The 25,719-nt window shown below is 40.2% G+C and overlaps 1 protein-coding gene across 1 annotated transcript in view; it reads right to left on the reverse strand.

Moving 5' to 3' along the window:
* Positions 1-1,465: 1,465 nt before the first annotated feature.
* IPO7 (importin 7) overlaps positions 1,466-25,719 on the reverse strand; it is a 40,601-nt gene continuing 16,347 nt past the window's right edge. Inside the window, exons 8-25 of the mRNA XM_083477005.1 lie at positions 25,557-25,641; positions 24,290-24,424; positions 23,408-23,507; positions 22,752-22,828; positions 21,067-21,183; positions 19,574-19,663; positions 18,559-18,724; positions 17,356-17,516; positions 16,460-16,588; positions 12,350-12,416; positions 12,130-12,255; positions 11,899-11,996; positions 9,264-9,359; positions 7,978-8,198; positions 7,507-7,712; positions 6,684-6,890; positions 4,775-4,891; positions 1,466-3,542 (exon numbers count right to left, since the gene is read on the reverse strand). Of these exons, the coding sequence (XP_083333131.1) occupies positions 3,445-3,542; positions 4,775-4,891; positions 6,684-6,890; positions 7,507-7,712; positions 7,978-8,198; positions 9,264-9,359; positions 11,899-11,996; positions 12,130-12,255; positions 12,350-12,416; positions 16,460-16,588; positions 17,356-17,516; positions 18,559-18,724; positions 19,574-19,663; positions 21,067-21,183; positions 22,752-22,828; positions 23,408-23,507; positions 24,290-24,424; positions 25,557-25,641 (2,296 nt within the window). The 3' untranslated portion in view covers positions 1,466-3,444. The remainder of the gene's footprint in view (positions 3,543-4,774; positions 4,892-6,683; positions 6,891-7,506; positions 7,713-7,977; positions 8,199-9,263; positions 9,360-11,898; positions 11,997-12,129; positions 12,256-12,349; positions 12,417-16,459; positions 16,589-17,355; positions 17,517-18,558; positions 18,725-19,573; positions 19,664-21,066; positions 21,184-22,751; positions 22,829-23,407; positions 23,508-24,289; positions 24,425-25,556; positions 25,642-25,719) is intronic.

Below are 25,719 nucleotides of genomic sequence, written 5' to 3' on the forward strand. Positions count from 1 at the left end.
GAATACACGAGTGCTGGACAGGCATGAGTTCAGACACATACTTTTAACAGTATTAACACCTTTTTATATCCACCTGTGTCAAAAAGCAGAATTTTGCTCCCCAAGTTTTTCTCCCCATGCCGAAAAGCTGCCTAGGGTTGTCATGAAGGACATAGAAAGCCCTAAGCATATGAACATCAGCCCTGCTGGATCAGATCAGACTTGCTCTTTTTTTGTTATTGTAGCGACCAACTAGGAGCCTATGGGAAGCCCAAAAATGGCATAAGTGCACTGCTGATTCGCAGCAACCAGTACAGTGGTATCTCGGTTTACGAACTTAATTCATTCCGGAAGTCTGTTCTAAAACCGAAACCATTGTTAAACCGAGGCGTGCTTTCCCTAATGAGGCCTCCCACCGCCGGTGCCCTTCCACCATTCTGGTGCCATTCTTAGACAGAGGTAAAGTTCGCAAACCGGGAAACTACCGGTTTTTTTGAGTTTGTAAACCGAATAGTTCGTAAACTTAAACCGAGGTACCACTGTATTCAGAAGCAAATGGCTGTCTGCTATTGGAGGTAATACAAACATTGTGGCTAGTAGCCATTGAGACCTTCCCCATGTTGTCTAATCTCCTTTTTAAAGCTCTCCAAGTTGCTGGGCATCAATCTTCTGTAACAAATGGCAGTTTTACTTGCATGCTGTGTGAAGTAGTGCCAACTTTTGTCTATCTTCAGGTCTACCATTCAACTTCATTGGATGACCCTGAGTTTTAGAAGTATTGCAAGCCTCCCTAAGTTACTCAGCTTTGCAATGTAAACTAAGCTACCACACACTATATGGGATTTGTATAAATATATTAGGGTAGCCGATGGGGTAGCATTCAGCTTCCATAGGGGCAGAGTCCATTGGCCATGCTGGCTGTGGCTGATGGGAATTCAGTCCAATTAACAAATCACATTAACCCTACTCAGTAAGTCTGTGCTGCTACTGTTTGCTGTTAGGAGCTGTTGTGCTAAGTCCAAGGAGGAAAAGTCTTATTACAGCAACCCAAGGGGCCCAATTCTCTAAATACCAGAACCTTACCAGAGATGTCCAAATGAGAACAAAGCATTTACAAAGTTGTACCCACTACAAAAAAGAAAGAAAATCCGCAGGACATGAAATTTTAAAAAGCTCAAAAGACAAAATGGCAATGAAATGTCTACAGGACAGGTTCAGGAATCCAACTTTATTATGCTAGTCTGACCAGAACCTGAATAAAAAGATAGATGGAAGATCGTCCTCTCTCAAGCAATTTGGATGCTACATAAGCCTGCCTTAATCAAATCCACATTGAAGACCAAAGTCAAGAATGAACCCATGAGTGAAAAGGGAAAGCCCTTTGTCTGGCTTGAGACAAGTGAGAGGTAGCTGTTCTGTTAGGAACCCTTACATTCCAAGCACCCCCCAAAATAGATACATACAAAACAAACACACATCACACAAATTGTTTTTCCGAAGACTGCATTTTTGAATATCATAATATATATGTTCATTTCAGTTTCATTTTATAGATATAAATTCAGATCATTTTTCAACCTGCCTTTAAAGTTCTGGAGGTTTACACTTAAATTAAGGTAGCTTGTTCAGCATCAATTGTAACAGCAGATGACATTGAATAAAAAAAAACAGCCAGGAGGGGGAAAACATTTTACTTAAAATATTTGACACCAGTGATCTCAAGGCAAGATCAAGAACCTCAGCATTTAAGATTTTATATGTGTGTTTTATAGATGGGCCCTAAGCCAGGCCAAACACATGTTGATGTTGGCTTTTTCAGTGAATCATTTTAATAGTGGTCCCAGTAGGGAGGACTTTGTTACCTTTCTAGTTAATATACTAACTAATATACCACCTGGAGGCAAGGGAGAACAAATTGTAGCTTCAAAAATGAGACTTGGTAACTGTAAGGCCATGTTCACATGATCATACCTTAGCTTTATAAGCTGGAATATGAGCAAATCTTTTTGCCCAAGCATGCAGCCCCTTTGTGCAAGCCACAACTAAACCAGGAAGCCTCTGATTAGGCAGTTATCCATCAAACAAGCCAATTTCAAACACTGTTCGTGATCCTGGCTTATTCTGAAACGGTAACCACCATTTCTCAGTTCAGATATAAAGGCAAACCCCAGTTAGAGTCTCCCTGCTTTAATCACAGCTTACGTGAAAGGGTTATGTGCTCAGGCAAAATATCTTGGTACAATAAGCTGGGATATGAACCAAGCCACTGATATAGCTGGATCAGGCAAATGAAAGAATGTCTGCTTTTGGACATCGCAAGGCCAGGGTGGGTATGAAAACAAGAGACAGAATAGAGATGTTAAAACCTCTACCCAGGTCCTAGAAAAGGAGCAAAAGGATGAGAATAATAATATTCCCAAATATGGGAATAAACTTCAATCAGATCCAACCCAAGTTAGCCAAATTACTTTTTTTAATAGATTGCATATGTAGATGTTCACCACCACACTTCAAAATACACTCCTGTAAGAGCAAATCTTCATGTCAGATTTCACATGCTGCTGAGAAAATGAACTCCCCTCTCAGCACTTTAAAACATGAAGGTTTCTGTATCCAAATTTCCACTTGTACATTGACAGCTTTAAGAAAAAACAAAGGACACAGAGGGTGTTGCCATTTTTTTTTCTTTTTTAGCAGCAATGAAATACCACTAACCCCTTTTGTACATAACCAAATTCAAGTCACAACCAGTGGTGACTGCACCACAAAGTCACCAGGTACAAAACTGCTAGTTTTAAATAACTTGAAATTTCCCCCCAGAACATCCCTTTTTTATAAACAAACATTTTGCTATTTTTGTACATAGGCTAGCAGGCTTGTTTCAATATGAAAATGCTAAATCATTTACAGATTTAATCAGTTATGTAGTGCTACAATAAGTGTCCGATATTCTACATATGAACAATCTTGATAAATGGAAATGATGAAGTGTTAAGTAAGGCTATCCAATTACCTTTATGTACATTAAAAGAATAGATACCCAGCAGGAGAAAGGGTAAGGGGAAAAGATTGGGCAAATACTCATAGTCCCACAGGTGTAAAAATTAAATTGGCCTTCTAGCTTGTGTACTGTAAATGAGACCTTTCCAACAGTCCTGCAGCCAATGCCTTTTTTTCTTCATAGAAAGGAAGCTGTCTTCATGACATTACCTCTTGATTTCTGATTTCCACAGCGTGTCATTTGAAGCTCAAGTGTCAGGTTCTTCCTATCTTCATAAAACCTTTCCAGTATTCGGTTGCATGATCAAGTCCCACTTCCTGGGTTGGCTTTTCTTTTTTAAATGTTCAATCTACCAATTCATTTAGAGTGAGCTGTAGATAACATGAACCAGTTCTGGAACCACTATTGGGAGGAACACAAGCTCTTCACTACAATCACACAGTAGGAGGAAAAGTAGTGATAATTCAATTCATTCCTGGGGCTGGACCACCAAAATTGAATGAACTTGGCACAACTGGAGCATTGAATTTGTATCCACCATGCTTTTCAATCATTTTGGATTCTGAAAGCGAGAGAAAAATATAATTATCTGAAAGTCACAAACCATGTCTTGTCACAGCTGTATCGAGCTCTTGATCTGCACATTCATGCAATGAAGGGCTTCCATTTTTAAAATAAGAAATTATATTTTCAAATATCTTCAGAGACAAACTCCATTTCAAGAAGAATACTAGGAAATGAAATATCAGAGTTCAAATTCCCAAAAATGGGGGGTGGGGCGAATGTGTAAGCCACCTTGAGTTCCTTGGAAGAAAGGAGAGTTATAAAAGCAATAATAAATACATAATCCAAGCTTTGTTTTTTAATTACTGCATTACAGGAGGTTGGACTAGATGACCCTCAGCAGGGTTCCTTCCAACTCGACAATTCTGAATGTACAAGGTGTTACAAAATCTGAATGGTGAACGTTAACTTTGTTAATCCTATGCAAAGACCCACTTGTATCAGGGGCAAGAAAGAGAAACAGGGCATGCAAACTTGAAACATATAGCTAAAGGTAAAGGTACCCCTGCCCGTACGGGCCAGTCGTGTCCGACTCTAGGGTTGTGCGCCCATCTCACTTAAGAGGCCGGGGGCCAGCGCTGTCCGGAGACACTTCCGGGTCACGTGGCCAGCGTGACGAAGCTGCTCTGGCGAGCCGGCACCAGCGCAGCACACGGAAATGCTGTTTACCTTCCCGCTAGAAAGCGGTACCTATTTATCTACTTGCACTTCGGGGTGCTTTCGAACTGCTAGGTGGGCAGGAGCTGGGACCGAAAGATGGGAGCTCACCCCGCCGCGGGGATTCGAACCGCCAACCATGTGATCGGCAAGCCCTAGGCGCTGAGGTTTTACCCACAGCGCCACCCACGTCCATATACCAGCTGCCAAAAGGAAAAGAAAGAGAATTCTAACATTTTTACAAAAAAACCAAAAACACTTGGAAGACAGCCAGGTCCACAGCCATGCCCTTTCTCCATCTGAATTGCTAGAAAACACATACACATGCATACGTGACTTCCAAGAAAAATCAGTGGTCAATTAGGTGGCATCAAGCCCAGAAATTTCTGCTTCAAGAACTGGTACTTCAATAAGCTGCAAGATCAATGCAAAGCTTGTCCCCTACAAGCAGGTCCTCTTTTTTCTTAGAACAGAGTGAGACAGAGAACTTTTAGGTCCCTTAATAAAATGCTAATACTATAGCCAGCACTTAATAGTAACAGATTATATCAAACATAGTGAAAATATGCTTACCATGGGCTGCTCTTCGCTGATCTGCTAAAGTTGCTACATCCTGTAACTGTTTTCTTTGTTCTTCATTAAGACCACGTGTCAATGCTTGGTACCACACAGGGTTACGATTCTGAATTGCTACAGAACAAAGAGACATGTAGACATTTAACAGACAGACTAAAGATAGGCTAAGAGTTCAGCAAGGTAATGATTTCTTTGCTCTGCAAAGCTTCTCACTCCACCACTACCCAGGCTTCTGGTAATACTTTCTCTCAAGTCCAAATATTCCCCTCTATACCAATTATTGGCCTAGTTCTTTGCAAAATACTCCACATTCCACTAAAATGGAAGTACAGTGGTACCTCGGTTTAAGAGCAGCTGTGTTTATGAACTATTCAGTTTAACTCCACAAAACCGGAAGTAGTGTCCCGGTTTGTGAACTTTATCTTGGTTTAAGAACAGAATCCGAACGGTGGAAGGGCACCGGCGGCAGGAGGCCTCATTAGGGAAAGCGTGCCTCGGTTTAAGAACAATTTCGGTTTAAGAACGGACCTCCGAACAGATTAAGTTTGTAAACCGAGGTACTACTGTATTGTTATTAGAATTACATGGCAAATTAACATTCTGAAAGGAAGAAAGGAGCAGATGGAATCTCAATAATTGTATTAGCCCAACATACAGATAAAAGTATACTATTAAAACAAATTACAATGGAGTTAACTGAAATACCAATTAAGGAAAAGGGTCAACAGTTTTTGCAACACATACAAAACCCAGTTTGGATCTATATTATTTCACTGATACCACCCGTTATGCAAGCCCATGGAGACTTGAAAATGCAACAAAAAGGTAAATTCCCTTACAACTCTACAACATGTGATGTCTATGATTTTAAGTGCCTAAAGTAGATTATGTAAGACTCATTGTAGCCAGACCTTCAGTTCAGTTAGAGCACATGATAGAGAACACAATGACATGCTTTTAAAGGTCAGGAACTCTTTTAAAGGTCAGGAACAATTTTTAAACATTAGTTTAATTCCTACACATAATGAGAAATGTATCTAGGTGTTACAAAAGTTTAAGATATTTGCTGTCATTTTGATTCAAATTTAAATATTAGTTTCAGCCTTATAGCTACATTGTATTATTATTTTATTTATTTTAATACCATTATCTTAATATCTATATACCACAATTTCTAAGTGGGGTACAACAGAGGCATAGCATATATCATAAAATCAGTTAAAAGGAACCATATGATCACAAAGCTCACTTAAAATGCCTGCTAAAATAAAAGAAAGTCTCCACCAAGCACCACAAGTTCAACATAGAGCGGAATGTCTGATCCCAGCTAATTGGGAGTTCCACAGATTGGGCCCACAACACTGAACATACAGCTCCTGATGGAAACTGGTCATGCAATTGAGTCATAAGAGACCACTAATAGTGACTCCTGCAAACACCTCAATAATTGCGAAGGGATATAGGAGAGGGGTTGCCAACCTTTTCGGATTAGTGGGCACATTTTGAATTTTGAGAGGATGTTGGGGACACCAGTCACAAAATGGCCTCCATGTGGAGTATGACATAACAAAAAAGCAGAATGTTAACCATCCTCGACAACCTTAGGTTGCTACATTGAAGTAACCGAACCACACTGAGGTACAGACACATTCAAGGATGTGCCACAACACGAAAAGTAAGATTTCTTCACTCACAGACCAAAAAAACCTGCCCACTTTCAAACTTAACCCATATCATGCTTGGCGTGTGATGGAATGCCTCAGCTGCAGTTTTAAATCATAGTCCTCCCTGAACTCTAATTGCACGCCTAATTGCCACCCCATTTCCCAATTCCAATGGGAGTCCCTGCCCACGCAAAAAAGAGAATACCAGTTTGCTATGCAAGATAAACAGCAGTTGGACTTACTCTGAAAAATTGCTTTAAATATCTGATATTCATCAACGGGATTATCTTCATCATCAATAATGGTTGAATATCCCTCCAAAGCAGTCTCTTCAGCATCATCTTCTTCCCAATCTTCATCATCGCCATCTTCTCCAGCCTGCTTTGCCAGAATCTCTAAATATTCCTGTCCATCTTCATCAATATCATCTTCATCACTCCCAAGTTCCTCTGTAAGAAGATATGGCTCAAGGATAAAAAAACAGCAGTGTACTTTTCTCTGTTAATTTATGTAATATTTGTACTTCATAACAATTCCACAATTTTAACCTAGGGCTAGGCTCTAGGATTCTGTTTTGCTTTTATCTGGGAAGATTTGATGCATTTACAATGCCCTAGATGAAAACTTTCTCAGTTTGCACTATACAGCTTGAAATGAGAAATAAAAGCCCAACACAGAGACATAAAAGAAAAAATACAAAAATTGGACAAGGTGAAGAGCAATGAAGCAACAGTGAAGTCTGATTCAAAAAGCAAAATGAAAAGTAAAGATACTTGGCATGAAAAACTAAGCTACTTGGTCTGATATTAAAAGTGTTCATAATACAAGGATAAAGAGGAAACACTGAATGAGTGACCATAGCAAATATAGTGTGTAACATAGGAAACAAAACACCAGGTGAAAAAGAAGGAAATGACAGGCCAAGATACAAACATCTGAATCCTATTTGAAAGAGAATGAATAAAGCAAGGAGGTAAAAGCAAGAACAGGAAAATCAAAAGACAGACGTACTAGGAGAACATGATAAATATTGGTGAACTGCTACCAGAGGGGTCAATGCTTTACCTGCTTCTTCGTCATCTTCTGCTTCATCATCATCATCACTATCATTTTCATGCTCAGCATGGCAAGCATATGCTCTTTTCAAGCCATTAAATAAAAGGATGAAAGCTGGCAGGATTTGGCCCGAAACCTGATTTAAAACCTGTGGTATTTGTTCCAGATCAATAAGTGCACACAAGCCTAGGACACACATTTTTCTGTCATGAAGCCTGAAATGCAAGAGGAAATTTCATATTACATTATTTTTCAGCTTTAGTAAAAAGAAGGCAAGTAGCATACAACCCAATGGAGACCTTAATTTAGAGAAGTGCAAGAGCAAATAGGTCTTAAATGTACAATAAAGTTCTTTTCACTTATCCCCAATAGATGTAGCCCTACCGAAGCCATATGAAAAGGTGGATGAGACATGCACTGAGTGCACACAATTTCAGAGCACCGTGCATCAGAACTGTGATCCCCAAGACACAAACTTACCCCAAGAAACAGTCGACATCATTAAGCCACTGTGTAATGAAGTGATTTGTAACGGGCTCCACATTATTAGGGAAGCGTAGATTTTCCAAAGTATTCAGAAGTAGATGAGGATTGTAATACAGAGCAGCTATGGCAACCTGGAGGCACATCGTTCGCAGTTCGCTTGTTTTAACTTCTCTGGTCAACCGCTCTAAAGCAGCTTCCACAAATAAAGGTATACACTGCAAAACATTTATAGTGACAACATTCAGTAATAACCCGATTTTTACATTCATTAATAACCCCAACCAGATGCATCTTTTAACTCAGGGCGGCCCAACTTTTCATACTAAGTGGGCCACCAGAGTACTTTGATGCAGAACTCATGGGCCGCACACTGTCTTGACACCGGGGGTTGGGAGCAAGCCCAAAATTTGACACCTCCCAGCCCTTGTGTTACCTTCCCAAAGCTGGCTAAGCGAGGCACCAGGCTTTAGTAGTAGTAGTAATAAATAATAATAATAATAATAATAATAATAATAATAATAATAATAATGATAATAATATCTTTATTGTCATTGCCCCCTTCGGGGACAACGAAATTACTTGACTGCTCCATAAAAACACTAATTAAACAATACAGTATAATACAGCAAGGGAGATTAGATGACTTTCAAAGTCCGGGCTTCCCATTCAGGGCCGAGATCGCTCTGGAGAAGAAGCTGTTCTTAAGACGGCTCGTTCTTGTCTTCATCGTCCTGTATCTCCGTCCCGACGGCAAGAGCTCGAAGAGACAGTGACCAGGATGCGATGGATCTTTTACTATGTCGAGTACCTTCCTATGGCACCTTGTGGCATAAATCTGCTCTAAGGTGGAGAGTGGGTAGCCAACAATGCTCTCTGCTGCCTTAACAACCCTGCACAACCCCATCCTGTCCTGGGTAGTACAGCTTCCGTACCACACAGATAAGGCATAAGTGAGCACGCTCTCAATGGCACAGTGATAGAAGGCAAGCAGCAGTTTCTGCTTTTAGAAAGCAGTTTCTGCTTTCCCCTTTTAGGAAGGGGATGCAAGGCTTTGGCAGGATCCAAGAGCCCCCCACCTCCTCCTCAAAGCTGGGAAAGCACAAACTAGGTTTTGGGAAGGAGGTGGGGGGACCCTAGAACCCTGTTAGAGACCTCAGGCCTCCTTCCCAAAGACCAGCACATCACTTTTGATTAAACATGAAAAGGGTAGGTGACTGTGTCTCCTCTAGAGAGTTGAAGCTATCATATATTTATGGCAGTCAAAAGTCCATTCCACTTACCTGATCAATGCCACGACCTTTACACTGTAGAATGATCACCTCTAACAGTTTTGCTGCATGACATTCTGCATCTTCTCCTGCCACACCTGTAAGGACCTAAGAAATACAATTATACCCCATCAGTTTCAGTACTGGATATTTAGTAGCATTTATTCTTTATATTTTCAAAGGAACAAAATTGTTAAGGAAACTCTGTCATTCTACCTCCCATCTGCACAGGCAGGCTGCACTGTGTGTATCAGAACCATATGAAAAAAATATTAATTGCGTAAAGAAGTTACTGGCTGAAATCCCAATACTACTGTTCCATTTGCAGAACGGCTTTGATCCAGTGCTGATATCTGCTAATGTAAGTGGAGGAGATTTTCACTGATTTCTCCTTCCTGCTGCTGCCTTCTATAACTTCCAAAGAAATCTGTTCCAGAGGATTGGGGGACCCTCCAGACCACTGTGGAGGGTGGTGGTGGGGGACTGCAGAGTGAAACTGGTAAAGACTGTTTCCTCTTCTGTGTTGTGGTGGGTGCCTCTGCAAGATCAAAAGCTGTTCTACAAGTAGAACAGCAGTGTTGGATTTCACCTAGGGAATATTATTTTACATCCACAAAACTGAATTCCTGGTTAGGTTAGCCAGTAAAGGATCTGAATGTGACTGATCGTTTTTATACATTCAACTGTAACTTAGGTATACATTTGCCGGTAATTATCATATCACAAAACTTAATGACATGTGAGTGTTTCTGTCCCTCTCACCAACATAGTTTGCTATTTATTTCAGTGGAAATAGAAAATGTTCTGCCAACTGAAATGAGCACAAAGGTACACAAAATGCAAGCCTAATCCAGCACTGGTGATCCAGGTGAATAAACAGGCTTGTATATACAGATTCTTCTTCCAGATTTCAGACAGACATAGCATTTTGTGCCTGACTGTGGAAGGGGAAGGAAAAACTGAATCATCTAGCACCCAGGAATGTTGCCCCATTCTGGAGATTCTTCTACACAGAAGCAAGCAGCTGTGTGCATGTTAATGTGTAACAATATGCCTTAGTGTGAAACTACATTATTAGTACCAGTAAAACTGACAGCACCAATACCAAGTTAAATGAAAGCCAGTATATACGTAAGAGCTCGTTTTTGATGTTTGCATTAAAATTGGGAGTCCCTGTTTTAAAATAGTGTATAAAGATATGTAGGGCACAATTCAAGGAACCTCCTTTGCATGCATATAAGTGCATACATTTCAATCTTTCTTTTCCACTGAAGTTCCCTGAAACTTGGGAGCAGGTTGGGGACAGACACCTGCCCCATTTTAGCAAGGAATCACAGGTTTTAGACCTAGCCGCTCTGATAATCTGTTTAACAGAGCGAAATTCAGAAGGCACTGGGATTTCTGTAGACAGCCACAGCATGAATAATTTTCCAGTTCAGCTCAGCTGCAAAATCACTGAGGTCATGTACAAAAACAGGTGTAATGGAAAATGGTGTGCTCATGTTAAATTCAACTAAAATCATCCGCCACTTTTTAATAACCTGACTTTGAAGGCAAGGTTATGATAAAAAACCAACCACAATACCACACAGTAGTAAGCCGAAGCCTGAATACAAAGAGATGTGTTTAAATTACACTTAGTATGAGTCCAGCCCACGTTCAATCTCCATGTTTGAGAGTTTGGAGGCTGGTCAGTGGTAAGCTTGTCTTTCAACATCACTGCACCAGTACTATGATCTCAAGTTGCTCTTTGGCCACATGCTGTATGTGAGCAACACAGTCTAAATGCAAAACACAATTGGACTGTATTACTAGGCACAGATTAGAAACTATGCACACACATGACTGTAGCCATTTTAATCTGCTTCAGGGGAAGAGTAATACAACTGCATGACTGGCTACTGCATGACAGGTACGCGCATGGGAGCTTTCAGAAGAGGTTATGGACTAATACAGGATTAGGAAATGTTGACACTTCATATGGTGCTCAGCTACTACTCCCATCATATCTAACCATTGGCTATGATGGCTGGAGCTGATGGGAGTTGTCCAACAATATCTGGAAGGCTACAGGTTCCCCACCTCTGGTCTACTGACTCTCTGTATAGCTGGATCCACCACGTATTTTTTAAGCAAAATGGACATGCAATTCCAAAGGCCCCAATAATTTAGCTTATCTAGGTCTGTGTAGAGTTGCTGGACCTTGCAGTCTCTTGAATGTGAATTTGGATTAGCTGCTGGAAAGGCACAAGTCTTTCTTTCCTAGATCTATACTGCATAAGGGATATCTACAAGATTTATTTATTCAGCAAAATTTATCTACTGCTTATGTATAAAAAAAATCTAAGTGGTTTACAAAAGTAAACAAAACATTAAAATTCCAAACACACCCTGGTGAAAGACAGGTATTAAAAAACTTTCAAAAGAAAGGTGTCTGGATAGGTTTGTCTAAACAGTGATTTAAACAGGCACTGAAAAGAACAGAGCAAGGTCACTTGCCTTATGTCAACGGGAAAGCTCCAAGTGAAATTCCACAAATGTGGAATAAATATTTTTTGGCACCTGTAGCAGTGCCAGTTCTGCAGATCAAAGCACTCCAATGGTATAAATTTAGCTACAATGATAGGAGGATTAGTGAGTTACTTACCTTTTTGCACATACTGTAGATCATTTCTAGGTATTTTGTATCAGACAGGAGTGTATCGGTATCAACAGTTACATAATTATGCAACAGTGGCATCATATCTGCAGTAAAAAGATTAATCAACAGTTGTTATTTATGTGTTCTCTTGGTCAATATGAAAAGCTGCAAGGTACAAAAAGGTATCAGTATCATTCAGTTCTGCAGTAGTCTGCCTATGCTATGCAGGAAGTTCACCTGTAAAGTAGTCAAAGCCGTCCTGCTGGAATACTTCAAAGACCAGAGGCAAAAGCTGCCACATCTGTGCTGAGACCTGCTGACAAGTCAGACTGTGAGCCAAGGAGAAGATTTCCTCATAGAATTCTGAAACAGGAAAAAAAGATGTCATGAACCTTGGCTTGATCCAATCAGTGCACCAAATGCAAAGTAATAGCTGAAGGGTGGGGAGACCTCTTACCCAGAACATGCTGTTGTAACACTGTTCCTATTACTTGCAAACAGATACCTTCCAACTGCTGGGTAATCTGAAAGGAATGGTTTAAAGAAAACATGGTCAATGCCATAAATTGCTTGTGTTAAGTATTGGAGGACAAATTTGGGTCTTCAGAAGTAGAGTACAGGGAAACTATTAATTAGATGGGATTACAGTGGTGCCTCGCAAGACGAAATTAATCCGTTCCGCGAGTCTCTTCCTCTAGCGTTTTTTTCGTCTTGCGAAGCAACCCTATTAGCGGCTTAGCGCTATTAGCGGTTTTGTGGCTATTAAAGGCTTAGCAGCTATTAAAGGCTTAGCGGATTAGCGGCTAAAAGGCTATTAGCGGCTTAGCGGCTTAGAAAAAGGGGGGGGGAGCGAAAAAAAATCGGAAGACTCGCAAGACGTTTTCGTCTTGCAAAGCAAGCCCATAGGGAAAATCGTCTTGCGAAGCAGCTCAAAAACGGAAAACCCTTTCGTCTAGCGGGTTTTCCGTCTTGCGAGGCACCACTGTATAAATTATGAGGGTGGGTGGACAAGGTTTCTAATAGGACCTTATCTTTGCTGCTTTTGTCTAACTTGGCTAGTAAACCATAGGATCGATATAGAATTGCTGTAACTTTCCCTGAACCTTAGATTAGGATAAGTTTTAAATATTGGAAAAGGTCCTAATTGGTTGCAGCTTCTTGAGGAGCCTTAAATATGAGTACAGACAGGAATAGTTAGAGCAATTTGAGTGAAATCACAACCTTGGAGACAGAGAGAAATTTGGAAGGAAGGAGGGCTGAAATTGTGAATTGTCCTAATGGGAAGCCTCTTCTGGAGATTTAAATATACCAAAGTAAGAAAAAAGAATGGGTAACAGTCTGGGAAACGGTTTTTATTTAGGGGCCAGCAGTTGTAAATAAATTGGGACATCAGCAGACATGGATTAAATGCTTGCAAAAAGCAACAATAAGGATAATTTTAAAGGGGGAAATAGTCTGTAAGCATAGATGTGTAATGTATAAAGCGGTCTGTGCAATATCTGTGTGGTATATCTGTGCAATATATCACAAGTTTAATTGTTTAGTAGTTGGGAAATTGTGTAAAGGGACCTGGAATGTAAGATGATTTGGTTTATTTAAAGAACCAGAATAGGGGGTAGAAGGAAGTCCGGGGATTTTTTTGGGGGGGAGGAGTAAAAATGTGTTCTTTTTGGTTATTTTTTAAGGTTAATGAGAAATGTGCGGGGTAATCTGGTATTGATACAATGTGGCATATACTGGATTTTTGTAATTGAGAATTAATGAAAATTATTTAATGAAAAAAGGGTAAGTTTTAAATAAAACACACAACCACAAATTACTTGGGTGGGTGGCCTGTTTCAAAAAGCATAGAGTAATCAGAGGCAAAGCACATTTACAAAGGTGGTCACTGCCATTATTTGAAGTATTTAATACTAGGACTGTTTTATAAGCATCAGAACAAAAAGGGTGAAGTTCTGATCAAATTTATGTCTTTAATAGATGTTTGAGTACTAAAGGGTTAAGAATATCGCCTTCTTATCTCTGTCACAGAGAAGGTTGTTCAACAAAGTTCTCATCCATTTCACTGAACACACTTGCTAGGTTCATATGTCCTAAAGCACACACGACGACTCTGAAGCCACTGGTCTCAAATACAAGGCAGGCAGAGAAATCAGATATTGCAGTATCACCACCTATCTATTGTTTATTTATATATCTGAAACATTTTGAACCTGCTCTTCAGCCAAAAGAGGTTCCCAGAACAGCTTACAAAGATCAGACTTGCAATCTAAAAAGTCACAACACAATAGGAAACGGTACCGGGAGGGAGGAAGGATTCTAGTCCACATGGCTGTGTGCAATTTCATACTCATGCAGCACAATGGAGAGCCTGGGAGATTCATGTGTTTCCCTACCTTTACAACTGAATACTTTTCTGTTTAATTAATTTGTTTTGAGCATTTTAATTATTTCTGGCTCTCTACTATTTGTTTGTTTTACCCACTGCTTTTTATATATCTAGCTTTCTGGTTTATTTTCACAGCTTTGTTTTTATGTTGATATGAACTGCCTGGAGCTTTTCTTTGGAGTTGGAACAGCATGATAGAAATTCTGCAAAGTCAGTCTTTAAATCGGCTCTTAATTGTACTCCTGTCTTATTCATACCTGCTGTGTCATCTGGCACGGCTGAATAACTTTGGAGCTGCAAGCTAGCCAGGAACCCCTTTCTGAACCTAGGGTCATATCCTAATTAGCTACAATAGGGATGGAGGGAGTTGGATGGATGGATGGATGGATGAATGAATGAATTGTAGGGATAGTTTGTGAGGAAGCTTCAGTAACAAAGCATTAAGATAAAATGCAAAGGAGAAGGAACAAGGAAGACAAAAAAACAGACTGCCCACCAGCACTAAAGCACAGGCAACAAGCTTAACAAAGCTCCCTTTGCTATTTTTACATATAAGAAGCTAGTTTTCTGAGTAAAATTATCAGTCATAGGATTCAAAAATGGGTCCTCTTACAGATCAGTAACTAGCTAAAACAGGGCAGTCCAACACATGGCCCAAAGGGTGCATGCGGCCCTTGAGGCCTTTTTGGTGGCCCTCAGCAACAATGGCACACACACCCTGTCGCAGCCTTCACGCTGCCTTCCTAAAGCCAGGCAAGCAAGGCACTGGGCTCTGGGAAGGAGAACTGAGGGCTCTTACGGGGTCCTAGAGTCCTCCCACCTCCTTCCCAAAGCCTAGTTAGTCCTTTCACAGCTTTGGGAAGGAGGTGGAAGGGCTCTAGGAGCCTTGCACCTCCTTCCTAAAGCCCAGCGACTCACTTAGCCACTTTTGGGAAGGTAGCATGAGGACTGGATTTGTGTGTCAAATTTTGACCTCTCTCCCCGCCCCCATAGCCAACAGGGCAATGTGCGTCCCATGGGTTCCATGTTGAAGTACTCTTGTAGCCCACTTGGTAGGAAAAGTTGGACTGCTCCGATCTAAAAGAATAGGAAATTCAAAGGAACCTTCATTTTCAGAAGCATGGTACCCCTGAACACCAGATACTGGGGACATACAAATGCTTTTTGCTGTGATTCTATGCTTCTTGAAGGCATTTGGCTGCCTAGACTATACAGATCAGTTTTGATCTAGCAAGGCTCTCTTGTATTCTTATGAAATCCCATGAACCAGAGAGAGGGCTAAGAAGTATTGTTATCTGCTCTATGGATGACATCAAAGTCATTGTTCCCAGCAGGGATCAGGACCCTATGACCCTCCTGATGTTGGATTACAACTCTCATCAGCCCCAGCCAGCATGGCCAGTGTTCAGGGAGTTGAAGCTCCCCATCTCTGCCTTAAAAGCTTTCAGCCTTTCACCACTGCTAGGAGCAGAATCATATTAAGAAAGGTATGAAAATATACTTGTTTCATATCATAAATACAGGTCAGGTTTTTAACTTTGGGTCTATTTTTAAAGCACAGCAGGCTCACACATAGTTTCTCACAAAAATGAATTCTACTAAGTATTGATTCCCTCTGGAATCTGCAAAGCGCTGAGGTACTTAGAATAGCAGGTGTTTGTCTTGTGACCTCTATCTTTCTTCAAAAATAATTTGTATAAAAGTGCAAAGCAGTTTTGTAAAACTCAGTCAGGATTAGAGTTTGTTTTTACAGTTTAACAAAGGTTAACAACAAAACAGCAACTTATTTTCAATAAAAATAGGTTCACAGAATTTAAATACTGATGCTGGCTCCCAGTGTGAGAGAGCCAGTGAGGTGTAGTGGTTAAGAGCGGTTAAGAGCGGTAGTCTCGTAATCTGGGAAACCGGGTTCGTGTCTCCGCTCCTCCACATGCAGCTGCTGGGTGACCTTGGGCCAGTCACACTTCTGTGAAGTCTCTCAGCCCCACTCACCTCACAGAGTGTTTGTTGTGGGGGAGGAAGGGAAAGGAGAATGTTAGCCGCTTTGAGACTCCTGAAGGGGAGTGAAAGGCGGGATATCAAATCCAAACTCTTCTTCTTCTTCTTCTCCCTACCAACCCTCTTAAAACAAGGCTATTTTGCAGCTTTTCCTGGATACAAGCAAAATAAATTTCTTACCTCTTTGTGATCTTCAACAACACTGAGGAGCGTATCAATGGTATTCAAGATGCCCATTGCTGTTACTGCTTTATCATCACTGCCTTCTTCATCTGGCCCTGTCTGAATCACTTGGTTAAAAGTCATTGCCTACAAAGAGAAAGAACAAAATCTCAGTTAAGAGTTAATAGGAAGCTCAACAGCAGACTAAAGAATCATAGTGTAACAAACAATATTTTCAGGACTGTTTGCAAAAGAACATTATCAAATAAGACTTTGTATCAGGGTGGGGTGGGGAAGAACTCAACCCTGATGTAGAATTTGGGCTTCCTTAAAAAAAAATTTAAAATACAATTAATCAGGGATGCAAACTGATAAAAATGTAAAAATCTATTTAAAAACAAAAAACAAAAAAACAGCTAAGCTAAGTGGTTGCAGGGGGTGGAGTGGGGACTGCTAAACAAAGGGTATTTCTACCCAAAGGCCCCAGCACCACTTCCCAAGCTTTATCCCCCTGGAGCAGCTTGAGAAAATGGCAAATATTACCTCCTCCTGCCCACCAGCAGAGAGTCCCAAGAGCAGACTTCTGCTTCTTGTAACTCTGGCTCCAACCCCAAATCTTTAAAATAGCCCAACAACGCTACAGTATTTGGGATTTCTGTGGTATTAACTAAGTCATTTTTCATTGAAAAATTCAGAGTATCCCAAATATGTATAATTAAATCTTCTCTATTATGCTTTAATAAAAAATATTATTTCTTGTCTATGTTTTGCTACCACCAACACACTAACTTTGGCAGCAAACTAAGCAGGTTAGAATATGTAATTGACTGTCTACATTAGAAGAACATCAGGATATTAAAACAGCAGCCAGCATACTATACAGGCCATAAGCATGGTAAAATAGTGAGACTTACCAAATGCTGGGTCATTTCTACTGCTATAGGAGTAACCTCTTCACTATATTCACAGATCATTTTCTGAATCACATTGGTAAGATCATCATTCTCAGTCTCTCGAATAATATGAAGAAGAGCCTGCATTACAGGTCTAATGAATGGGGTAATATATTCCTTAGCTGCCAAAAAGAAGAAGCAGGAAACAGATTACTTTATTGTAACTTGCAGGAAAACAGCAAGTACTTTAAATAAGAGGTAGTCAATGCGGTGCCCTCCAGCTGTTGTTGAACCACCACTCCCATCAGTCTCCAGCCAATGGGGCCAAAGGTCAGGAATGAGGTTACCTGTAGCCCCAACAACATCTGGAAGGCACCAAGTTGGCCCTGCTTTAGGCATTCTTTTACAAAGCCACATTCTGATAAAGGCCATTTCAAGTAATGCTCAGCTTCTTGGCATGAATGTAGCTTTCAATCATCTTTTCAAATGTATATACAAATCATAATCTGCAAAACACCACTACCACTTCCCCCACGCTTTCACCCCTCCCTGTTCTGGTTCAGTTGTGCTCAGTTTCTTGATATGGAAAACAGATTGCCAATCCTGGACCATGTGCCGCTGCCACCCACCACCCTATCCTTATTATGGATGTTACTCTAGGAATATTGCTTCCCCAGCAATAAGATGCCTCAGCCTCCAAGGAGATAATCCAAAAGGCTCCTTCAGTTTAAATCATGCACCTGCTGTTGGATCTGATGTTCACCCCCCAATCCCAGTGAAGCTGTTAGATTTAGGAAAAAAGCTGCCAGTGAAAGTATTTTTTTGAAGCCTATTCGCTGTGGAGTATGGAGAAGAAGTTTTCAGGGGGAATTGAAGCACATGTCGAGGTTAATGTTTTTCTCTTCAGCTGCAACCTCCTTGAAAAATCCCCTCCCAACCACAGAAAACTTAGGCTTGGGGGGGAGGGGAGAAAGGCTTTCATTGTCACTATTGGGAGCTTTTTACTTAAGTCTAATTGCTGCACGGGGAAAAGGGAGAAGGGGAGTCAGAAAGAGCACAGGAATGCACAGGGAGATAGTGGGGTGGCCCCACACACCACTGGCCGCAACCCCACTGTCCTGGGATGGTGCCCCAAGGAAATCCAGCCCTCCAAATAAAAAAGGTTGCCACTCCTAACACAACACTGTAAGGTTACTTGATAGGTCAAAGGGTAGGAAAAAGCACCTCTCTCTTGATTACTAATCAAAACCTGCAGTGCTATGGCAGCTTCCACCTTCACAGGCATCTCTCTGTCATCAATTAGGCATCTTCTTGTCAGTTCAAGGGCTGTCTGCAGATTCTGGTCACTTTTAAACTTTACTTCACAGAAATAGTGAAGCACCCAGCAAGCCTGGAGAAGATGATATGCAGTCTTAGGTAATTATGGACATACCTATCCCACACAACAGTTGTGAAAAGCACAAATGCAAGACAGAAATGTGAGAATCACCCTGAAATGTTTATTTCCCCTTTGGATAGACATGTATGAGAGTTTGGAGGCTGATCAGTGGTAAGCTTGTCTTTCGACATCACTAGACCAGTACTATGATCTCAAGTTGCTCTTTGGCCGCAGGTTGTATGTGAGCAACATGGTCCATAAGCAGAACGCAAATGGACCATGCCACTAGACATAGATTTGAAGCTACGCACACAAATGCCTGCAGCCTTTCACTGGGAGGAGAAGTCAGGAGTCAAGTGACAAACTGCATGATGGTCTCTTTAAAAAGGAAACTTATCACATGGTGGCCTTAATTGCATGAAGAACCGACTGCCTCACTTTCAGGTTGTACCATTGCTAAACTCTTAAAATTAACAAACCACAACACCCCTATCCCACTCTCACAGAGGAGTTATACTAATAGGGAACTTGCGAGAAAAGCTGTGATCATGAATTCCAGGATATTGAGACATGGCATCTTCAAGATCATTGCCACTCTTAGTGTGGCCTCTTAAAAAAAAAAATTGGGAACCCGGATAACAACTTCCACAAGATATTACACCACCCCTTCTTGCAAAGGCCCTGGCCACCACCTACACACCATCCAAAACCACTTGCTAGAAATCATATGCTCCTCACTATTTCACATAGCCCTTTTGTGAAAGTAGCTATGCAATGTTAGCCCTCCCCTTCACTAGACATCTTCACCAAGAGGCTACCAATGGAAAGAGCAGATGAGACTGGACCTGGTTTTACACTTACCCGTGCTCTCATGTAGCCTAGCTCGCTGCTGAAGAGAGGAAACACGTGATTCTGCAGCATGTACTCCATCTGATCTTTGTATATCTTTTTCTATTGGAATATAAGACAACGGAATGTAAGACAATTAGAAATCAATCTAACTTGTCAGAAAGGAAATAATTCCTGTTAAGATTGCTAACCTTTCTGCTAAGGTAATTTTAAAGTAAGAGTATGTCAAGATGAAGTTAAATTTAAAAAAGAACTTTGACAAAACTAGCAATTCCCATATTTAACAGCAGCAGCTGCCAAAAACTGGACTATTAAAACAAAGAGAAGAGCCTGTGACAGACAGGCGCAAACATTTAAATGATTCATAGTTACAGAGTGTCAAAATGCAATCATGGAAAAATTATTCTCCAGTCTCAACTTAACAAAAGCGTGTTATGGAAAGTGTCAAAAATTAGATGAGTGCTAAAGTTTATTGTCAATTCATAAGATTCTAGAAATCCAATAGGAAAACCCAGCATCTGGGTCAAGAGGTAGATAAGATATCTACACCACAGCATCTCCTACATTGGTAGTTATGTAAAGTGTGCAAATTCAAGACCGGCAATATACTGAATTTAAGCACTCCTGTCCCAGTCCTGACAGGATTAACCCTCTCTCAAATAGCCTAATACACCCAAATCGCAAATGTTTATATGGGAAGGTAGGGTTGCCCACCTGGTCAGTTACAGCAACACAATTCCACCTTTCACAGATGGTCAGATATCTCACCACTAAAGGTTCACATTTTGGCTTGGCTTAGCAGTCAGGCATCATTTGTGGCTGGCACTGACTGCCCTCCCTACTTCTCTGCATGCATGCACATGCGCGCGCACACACACAGAGCCTCTTAAGGGGAGTAATATTTTCTCTCATTTTCTTTTGGGATTTGGAATAAGCATGCAACAGCATCTTGCTGTTTCCCACCTGTCATGAAGCCTACTGCAAAAAAGACCCCCCCATATCTTCTACACATCGAAAAACTAGCAGAAGGTGTGGGGTCATGTTACACTTCACACTGAGCTTTGAAGAAGGGAAGTAGCTGAAAAGGTGAACTTCACTCCTCATGTGCACAAATTGTGTGTGCCTGTCTGAGGGTTCAGTATTGAGGAAATATGGATCATCCAACCAATGGACTGGATCTAATTTAGCCAGGGAATATAGATTTTTTTGTTAACCACTGCCTGAAAATATAGGGTCTCCATCTTCGAAAGGTGACAAATAAGTCACAAAACTTGGCCAGGAATTAGCATTCCTCTAACAATAGCAAAATACAAATTGATACTAGTGCCAGTCATGTCACACTTCGAAATGTGCTAACAAAGGATTTTAGTAAATATAGTTGTTACCATGGGAGAAGATACCACTGTAATTACTTGAGTTAACAAGATTTATGTGTTGCTACAAGATTTTTAAAGTGTCTTCCTCATATGGCAAAAATTAGGCAGAGAAGTTTTGAGTGCACTTACTTTCAGAAGTATTTCAGCCAAAGAACCAATCATATGCAAAGCACCATCTTTTTTACGAGGATCAGCATTTGGCTCTGTGAGAATCTGATAACAAAAGCCCATAGTCTTTTGCAGAACCTAGTATAAAGAGACAATTTGAGATATTTCAGTTATTATTCAAAATATTAGAAAATATCCTTATGTCTATGATGTCATTTCTGGCTTTCTTTTCATTTTTCTAATAAATGAACACTGCTCAGTTACCTTATAGGTATTCAGATGCTACATGGCTGTTTGAGGTGGTAAATGGCCAGTTAAGTACAGCCCAATTTAAGAACATTGTTCTCCTCCAACAAATTTGCTAATCACTTTTTAGGGCAAATCATTTCCATTTACTCTTAATTTGATATCACAGTTGAAACAGATCTTGGTGAGATTGGGGAGCACCAATTTGTGGGATCCATTTATTATTTGTTCACTGCATAATCAAATAAATATATTTTTACAGTTTGAGTTGCTGTGTCTTGATGTAGACAGGATATCTGTAGGGGTTTTGTGGACCACCTGTCTTCTCAATCCTTCTTGGCATGTGCAAACTAGCTGTGATGGATTGACAGGGTAGGTCCAGAGAATGATTAATGCTGCAGTATGGGATGGTGTAGTGCCTTCCATCTAGAAGAAAGCAGTTGTGTGGCTTCTCCTGAAGAGGCCTGTCCGTGTGTGTGGATAGGTAGGTGATTGATAAATAGATATAGTATATAGATATAAAAAAATTCCTTCCAGTAGCACCTTAAAGACCAACTAAGTTAGTTCTTGGTATGAGCTTTCGTGCATCTGAAGAAGTGTGCATGCACACGAAAGCTCATACCAAGAACTAACTTAGTTGGTCTTTAAGGTGCTACTGGAAGGAATTTTTTTATTTTGACTATGGCAGACCAACACGGCTACCTATCTGTAACTGGATATATAGATATAGTGTATATATATAGTATATATATATAGTGTGTGTGTGTGTGTGTGTGTGTGTATATATATATATATATATATATATATATATATATATATATATGGTGTTTGTGCGTGTGTGTACACCCCCCCACCCCCACCCCCAATATGGTCATGTTTGCCCTGAACAGCTACGTGAGCATTGGGTTTTTAATACTTGTTCCTTTATGAATATACAGTGGTACCTCGGGTTAAGTACTTAATTTGTTCCGGAGGTCCGTTCTTAACCTGAAACTGTTCTTAACCTGAAGCACCACTTTAGCTAATGGGGCCTCCTGCTGCCGCTGTGCCGCCGGAGCCTGATTTCTGTTCTCATCCTGAAGCAAAGTTCTTAACCCAAGGTACTATTTCTGGGTTAGCAGAGTCTGTAACCTAAAGCGTATGTAACCCAAGGTACCACTGTACTAGTTGTGTGTTTGTTTTCATCAGTGATTTAATTTTGTTGTCAGCTTTGTCGTGCATCACCCTGGGCTCTGCGCAAGCAGTGATGATTCATTAAACAAACAAACAAAATTCTAACAACAGCAGCAGCATTAATACTGTTTGTTAAAATTCAATTTAAACATGACAATAGCATGTAAATTGTAGTGGCTAAGTATTAATCATAGGAAACATTTGGGCCTGAAACCTATATGAGGGCCCACACAAATACCAGAAAAAGTTACTGTTCTTGGATTACAGGTAATCCTTAAAAAGCATACCTCTTTCCTTTTGCCACATGCTGTAAACAACAATGTTTGTGCAGCAGTTGTGGGGGAAATGAAGTCTTCAAACACATCTATTAAGCAAAACACAGAAGTCTAAATGTTTGGTCTTTGAAGCATAAAAGGAACTAGTGCAAAAGAAGAAGTGAATTCCGACAACAGAGCCACTTTAGTCCTCACTCACCAGGTTTTGTTATTTAAGTGCAGCAATTTCCTCTTTCAACTTATGCAAGGAGTTTTTAAAAACACAAACAATAACATAAAGATCCCAATACTGTAAAATGCCTAACATGTTGGAAGTAGTAACTGGAAGTAGTAAACATATTAATTTTGTTTTCAAAACCTAAGTATTGTAAAATATATCCACAAAGTACTTTCTGCGTTAGGATTAACCTGTGAATGTTACCAACTAGTTTGTGCAAGGGGTGGAGAGAGGCATTTCCTTTATTGTGAAGGCTTCCTGTACAAGACAAGCAGAACAGACCTGTCCAGTTACGTTCTGTGTTCCTCGTACAGGATGCCACAGTAAAAGTTGTGGTGCAAAGCTCTCTTACAACAGCTAGAGGGATGGGATTGAATGTCCCTAACATATGCAGCATCTCCTCATTAGTACTAACTAGCTGGAAAAATAAACTGAGTTTTGAACTACTTACCAAACTTCATACGTATATATTCATATGGATCTTCCTGCCATAGCTCTTCGTCAGCATCTGTGTAGCACATCAGTGGGAAAATAACATCTTGGATAATTCCCTGCAAATAATAAGGAATATAATTTGTTAGAAGCATGTTTGGCATTTATAGGCTGCCCTATCAAAAAAAATAAAATAAAAAGTTCTCAGGGCATAACATACAACATAAACTGAACAAGTTAAATCAGAACTTTAAATACATCAAATGAAAACTTGAATTAGCTGTTATTACGCCGGTGCTTACCAACAGTTTTTGTGCAACCTGGTAATTGCATAACACCTAAAAGAACATCATTTGGATGCGTATTAGATCCTCTGCCACACTATTTTAATTTTCAGTGTTTCTATGGCCAACATAGTTACTTTTACTATATGTAAATTTGATTTATTTTGGCTTCATATGACACCACAGTAAGAAATCGCTGAGAAATATATTATTATTTATTAAATATCTATGCCAATACCTTTAAAAAAATTTAAGGGAAAAGAAAAATAATCCAATGAACTCTGAAGTTTTACTGCTGTGGAAAAAATATACAATTGTCTCAAATATGCAAAAAATAAAATTAAAAAAAATTACAAAGATACCTAGAATCAAAAGAGGTCTAAAGTATTTTTCTGTAGTTAATTTCTCTGGCACACCAAGTTTCTTCTAATTGATGGCTTTCAAAGCAACTATGGGTATTTACTGAGCATTATCTTCAATACAACCAAATTTAAAACCGCTTAACATAGCAAGCAGTTCAAGTTCAAGTTCAAAATACACAGGGCTAGAAAAAGGCTTAAGGTATTCATGCTGTTATGCAGTCACCATTTAGAGAGGATGATGGGAAAAGAACTTACTTGGATATGGGGCTTCAGATTCTTCCAAGTGACTGCATGCGACACCCCCTGATTGATATAGTTCAGTGTCTGCTGCAGAACTCTAGGAGCCATGTACTGCTTTTCCTTATACTGATATAACACCTTCAGCAAAACCTTTAAAAAAGCAAAAACAAACAAAAAAAAAACTGCTGTTGGTTGTTTCTAAAGATTTATGCATCTTGCTGATAACTGCTAAAAACTAACCTTAGGTTGTGTTTAGGTCACAGCTTTCTGTACACATGATTTAGAAAGTACCTATTAGCATGGGAAGGAATTAGGAAACGAGAGCTTGTACCTTTTGGAGTGTGCCAATAACCCCAGTTCTGGTAGTTTATATAAACCAGCAATGGTCAGCACATCCCTACATGATTTGCAAGTAACAGGAGCACTGAAACAATTCATGTGGAAGGAACCTTGATTATGGTCTCACAAATCATGTTCCCCTTTGGAGATGGGACATAGCTCAGTGGTAGAGACCATCTTTTGCATGCAGAAGATCCCACATTCAATATCCAATATCGCAACACAGTCATACCCTAGTTTTCGAACAGAATACGTTCCGAAAGTCTGTTCAAACATTCGGAAACCAATGCATGTCTTCCTATTGTGCAGGCATGCCGGAAACAATAGCGGAAGCCGCATTGGATGTTTGGCTTCCCCAAAAAATTTCGAAAACCAGAACACTCATTTCAGGTATCGATTGTTCGGGAGCTGAAATGTACAAGTACCAAGGCGTTCAACAACCAATGTACAACTGTATTAGAGAAAAGACACCCCTCTCACAATTTGAAACTCAGAGCCGCTGCCAGATGGGCAAACAGTCTGACTTGATATATGACCTCAGGTCACTCAAGCTTCATTCAATACCAGGAATGGAAAACCTGTAGTCCACATGTCGTTGGACTTTCAACACCTATCATTAACCACAGTCAGCAGGACCAATGGTGGGGGGTATTGTAGTCCAAAAATATCTGGAGGGCAGCAGGCTCACCTCTAATCTATACCATCATTAAAGACCTTGGTAATCCAAAAATAAATGGTGCAAAACACCAAGAACAAGGGATCAAACCCTTTTAAGCAGTAGCAGTTCCTACTTTTTTTGGGGGGGGCAGAACTTTTATTTCAAGTGTTTTCTTAGCAAGCTTAGTATGATCTTTCATATTTGGATAAAAATAAGAGGGGGGAAAGGATGTTAAACCGCAAGTAATTATTAATCAAGCATGTGACTTGAAAGAGAATTTCCTACCTGCTGGACACCAACAGCAAATGCCTTTAGGAAAACTTCTGCAAACTCATTGTACTCCTTGGAAACATTTCCAGGACTTCCATACCTGTTGGATTAGTGAGAAGTCCAATATAATACTGCAATATATTGTGCACATCATCACAAAAGTTACGTTTTTAAAAAA

This window comes from Podarcis liolepis (assembly GCF_965112155.1).
Source record: "Podarcis liolepis genome assembly, chromosome: 1".
NCBI classification, from domain to species: Eukaryota; Metazoa; Chordata; class Lepidosauria; order Squamata; family Lacertidae; genus Podarcis; species Podarcis liolepis.